The following is a 5,051-nucleotide window of genomic DNA, read 5'->3' on the forward strand; positions in this document are numbered from 1 at the left end:
ACCTCTTTTCATTTCAATTATTTAATGTAAATAGCACACCACAGTGCAGATTACTTTGAATTATAAAACCAAAATTTTATACATTTTATAAGTAAAGTAGTTTTATTTTAATTCTATCTTCATTGACTTTTTAGTTGGATGATACCGACGAGCACGCGTGTCTACAATTACTGTAAATGAGATAATTTTTATTGTAACTATTGTTACAGCTTCCTCCTTCATACTTTTTGTTATTAAAGAAATTGCAATGCACTAGCAATAAAATAGTCTATTTCTTAATATGTGAATGGATAAATACAGCAGTTTCTATGAGGTGATCTACATTTTTCCAATAAAAATTATTTTTTGTTTTTGAAGATAAATATAATGGGTCATTCCTATCCAAGCACTTCTTCGAATTGGTCAGGTGGTGATATTGAAAGTGAAAATAGTGAAATAGATGAAATAAAAATTGTAACGAAGTTCCCCGTTACGTATACTAGATACCGAATAAAAAGTATAAAAGCTACCGAACAGTGGATATTATTAATCCGTACGTTACCGACTCGTGAGATAGGCTCACGAGTGGAGTATAGCTAACGTCAAGGAGAGACCCCGTTGACAGGCAGAGGTCCGGATGATAAGACCGGCGCTCCAGTAAAAGATGTCCAGGTTACCCTGAGAAGTAAGGCAGGGCCATGCCAAACAACCCAGGCAACTGAGATAAGGGGAAGCGGCCTCGGAGAGTCCTAAAAAGAATGACCGTGTCTATAAGTCCCCACGAGGAGGGGAGATAGAACATCGAGTCTGGCTTGACCGCTGGTTACGCGCTTCAAGCAGGCTGCGCGAATGTCATGCGCAGACTGCCATAGCAGGCAGTCGGAACGCGACCATGGGACTGTGCTGATGGGTCCGTGCGTGCTGGTGAGCGCGTGACGCGGCACTCACACAGCCATGGGTCCGTTCGCGTACGTGAGACGTGTGCTATAGGCTAGCCTGTACGTACGTCATGACTGGATACCGGCCAATGGATAGTGGGTTGTGCAGGGGCGTAGTTAGCCCGTTGCAATGTGTCCCGATGCCCTTTGTAATCCTATAGGCTTGCGCTATGACTGGACGGGCCGCGAACATTGCCTCCGTGGTGGTCCGCTCCTGGGAAACTCTATGCTTGGCAATGATACCGCATGTTCCCGCACTCCTCACCACCACCTGTGTGTGGGTGGTGAGGGATAAATGTATGCCCCTCAGCAGATAAGTCTGCGAGGCTCGGACTTCCGCAAGGAACCCTCCCCTCTCTCCACGACCTAGCATACTGAGCGACTCTGGCTACCGCTACCGTCCAAATGCATGGTCGCAGGGCCTTATAAGATGCATAGAAAATGGAGTCGAAAGACTCAAATGATACCGTAGGGTTGTTGGCCACCCAACTGACCAACTGGCACCCTGATACCGATAAATAAGGACGGGCGATGTTAATGGGAAAACCCGTAGTGTGAGTGGCCCCTCACACTGACTGCAATAACGTTACAAAATCAAGGAAAACAATGGGGATGATTATCTAATTGATTTAATTATAGAGCGTACATTTTTATACGACAAAGGTCATAAATATTTTAAAGATGCATTACTAAAAATGAATGCTTGGAATGAAATCTCTAAAATAATGCAAGAGAAAAATGTTGGTTAGTATATTTGTAAACATTTGTTTCTTATATATGGTTGATAATTGAATCCCCCAAAAAAACACTTTCGTGTAAAAAAAGACGGCAAGTAATTGAAAGTGATTCCACTGAACAAAATAATCTATAAGACCAAACATTTTTTAAACTCAAATGTTACTTTAAAAATTTCTAGGTAAATATATTTCCACACATCAAACATCAATACTTTTACAATAAAAAATAATACATTAAAAACGAAATATTGCAGAAAAAGAATTTTAGACTAAAATATCTGAAAAAACACTTTACAGTTAAATATTTCAGAAAAGGAAGTAGTTCTTCTGGTTACTTAATAAATATATCTGGCAACATAAAGCATGAAGATCAAATAAATTAGGCAAGTAAGTCAATCAATCGGCAACATAAAGTATTGAGATCACATAAATTCAGGCAAGTAAATGAATGAATAATTAATTATTATATAATTTTTGTATACGTACACAGTGGGAAGTTGAATCGTGTGTGGTTTCAACTACAGTGTAGTATATCATTTTCCAAGTTAAATTACAGAGTGAAGCTAGCTGAACCACCCACGATTCAATTTCCTACTATGAACTACTTGCCCGGACGGGCCAAAAAGTGTAAATTATATTTCGTGCCTCATTCGGGTGATGCTTAATTGTACACCATTCCATTACACACGACTGATTTACGAACGGCCGAATTGCATACGGCCTATTTACGAACAGCAAATTTAACCACTGTTAAAATATACACAACAGAGATAGAACACGATCGAATTGCGCACAGCCTAAAGTCCCGTTCGATCATACACTGTCCATATTGATCAGAGTGCAATATAATATTAAAGTTGGTAAAATAATAAAATGTTATAGAGTATATATATATATATATGTGCATGTTTACGAAATATAATTTAAACGTCCTAATAAGTTTTATGGTGTTTCAAAAATGGAGATATTAAAAGGAAAAAGAGGCTGCAATATATATGCACACAATGATTATTGCTATAATATCGATAAGCGTGACAATATTACATATCGCTGTAATACTAGAGCTTCTACAAAATGTCCTGGGGCAGTTAAATTTAAACATGGTAAAATCTGCTTACTGAAGGAACATAATCATCCACCTTCTAAGTATGTTATTGAGATATCAAAACTTAAAGAAGAGATGCTGGCTCTTTGTCGAGATACCGTTTTAACAGCTAAAGAAATTTTTGATAGCGTGTGCAGGAAGTAAGTACAATATATATATTACATTTTAAAAGATATAGATACCTTCCTTCTTTTCTAATGAAAATAAATAAATAATGTTTTCTCGTAATTTCGAGATCTTTTCCTTCTATACAACTTAATACTATTCTTAATAACATATGCATTATTTTATACTCTCAAATCTCTTTCCTATAGATATCCAACGGAAGCAGCTTATATCACATTCCCTTCAATCAAGAGTACCTTAAACGCAGAAAGACTTAAAAATAAGCCTAAGAACCCTACGACACTGGCTGCTTTACCTGCGTTAATGATGAATTATGCACCTGTAATGCCGATTTACAAAGGAACTGCCCAAATAGGAAGTGAAATAGCAGTTATATTTTCTACAGATACTCTGATGGATCTACTGGCTTCATCAACAGAAATATTCGTTGATGGAACATTTTCTGTAAGAAATTACTTTCAACTTTTACAAAATGAAACATTTGTTATTTTATATTTTTCTTATTCACTTTATACAGGTTTTACCTTCTGCACCATCAATTTCTCAATTATATTCAGTTCATGTTTGTTATAAGGATATGGTTTTAGTATAATTTTTTTATTCTGTATATTAATTGTATTTTGCTGAACCTCTAAATATGAATGGTAAATATCTTTATTGCAGGGTATAACAACAATGCTTATATTATGTAGCTCCCGAACCTCGTTAATGTATTCGTGCATGTGGGATAAAATTTTGGAGCTGATACCGCAATTAAAGGCCAATTTAAAATATGCAATGATTGATTTTGAAAAAGCAGCTATTAATGCTTTGCAGTTAAAGTTCCCAGATATTAAACTGCATGGTTGCTGGTTTCACTACAAACAGGTTTGAATAAAAATTAGTCTTATTATAATTCTTCTTTGAATAATTTTACTTATTCTTATACATATGTATAAGTTACATATTTCCCTTTTAATTTTTAAATTTTAGGCTCTTCTTCGTAAATGGGTTTCACTTGGATTAAAGAATTTAGCTCAAGATATTTTGTTAATGGCAACAAATTTAGCATTGGCTCCAGCAAGCTGTTTTACTGATGGAATTATTATTATTGAAAAGGAAATAATGGAAGTCTATGGTGGAAATTTAATGTTTCTTTTATTTTTAAAGTATTTAAAAACAACTTGGTTACCTATTTCGACTATGGTATCTGTTTACAATCATTCACATAGGACCAATAATATAGCCGAATCATTTCATAATATTATTGCGCAAAAAATTGGCAAAGGAAATAAAAGTATATGGACATTTCTGGGTATTCCACAGTGCACCAAAAAATCTATAATAATTTCATATTATTAAAAAGAATTTACATAGTATTATATTTTATTATTTTATGTAGATAAATTACAAACTGTTATGTTGGATGAGATGATTAAACATTCGCAGTTAAAAGTAAGTAAAGTGGTTAAACGATTTCGATCCAAAATAGACATAATAAGAGATATGAAAATAAAAGATGCACAAAATAAATTACAACATAAAAGGTTTGACTTTTTAATACTAATTTTATAATTATCACAATTTAAAAATACATTATTTCAATATATTATATGTACATACCTATTATAAGATCAACATATATATATATATATATAATTATTTTGTTTAATTATAGTACTTTTAAGTATTAATAAACATGCTAAACTTTTATTTTAGGATAACCCTCAAAGAATTTCTTTTATTTAATAAAGGTACTGGCAGCTACAACTAAGATAGAATTATATATGAATGTATTTAACTGTGAAGAATGGTTAACAAATGTTTAATTTAAATATGCATAGACTTATAATAGCAGCATAAACATTAAAACTGTAATATTACATGTAGGACATTTATCGTTGGCTACCTGTTCTGAACATTTACCACATAAAGCAACATGTCCGCATGGTACACAAGCATGTGTTGCTTTCTTATTACATACAATACAAAAACGTTTCTTTACACTGTTATTTGTTGAATTCAAAACAACTATTTCTACTGTTGAAAAATTTGTATCTCCTGAATTTAATAAAATCATCTCGCTTCTCGAATTATCATTTGTTAAATCTTCGGAAAATAAATTATCGTTTTCATCCAACAGTACTGTATTTATTAGCATTTCTCCAGAAAAGACACCTATAAAAC

The 5,051-nt window shown here is 33.7% G+C and overlaps 1 protein-coding gene across 1 annotated transcript; it reads left to right on the top strand.

The window, feature by feature from the left end:
* The first annotated feature begins 2,612 nt into the window (after positions 1 to 2,612).
* LOC136773442 (uncharacterized) lies at positions 2,613 to 4,638 on the top strand. The gene is made up of 7 exons (XM_066727141.1): positions 2,613 to 2,899; positions 3,074 to 3,329; positions 3,403 to 3,471; positions 3,549 to 3,752; positions 3,858 to 4,179; positions 4,267 to 4,411; positions 4,584 to 4,638. The coding sequence occupies exons 1-7, from the start codon at positions 2,613 to 2,615 to the stop codon at positions 4,636 to 4,638; spliced, it is 1,338 nt and encodes a 445-aa protein (XP_066583238.1).
* Positions 4,639 to 5,051: the final 413 nt, after the last annotated feature.

The sequence above is a fragment of the Prorops nasuta genome, unplaced genomic scaffold (genome assembly GCF_024137725.1).
Source record: "Prorops nasuta isolate Cenicafe-Biocafe unplaced genomic scaffold, Cenicafe_Pnas_1.2 PNAS00001, whole genome shotgun sequence".
Taxonomy (NCBI): domain Eukaryota; kingdom Metazoa; phylum Arthropoda; class Insecta; order Hymenoptera; family Bethylidae; genus Prorops; species Prorops nasuta.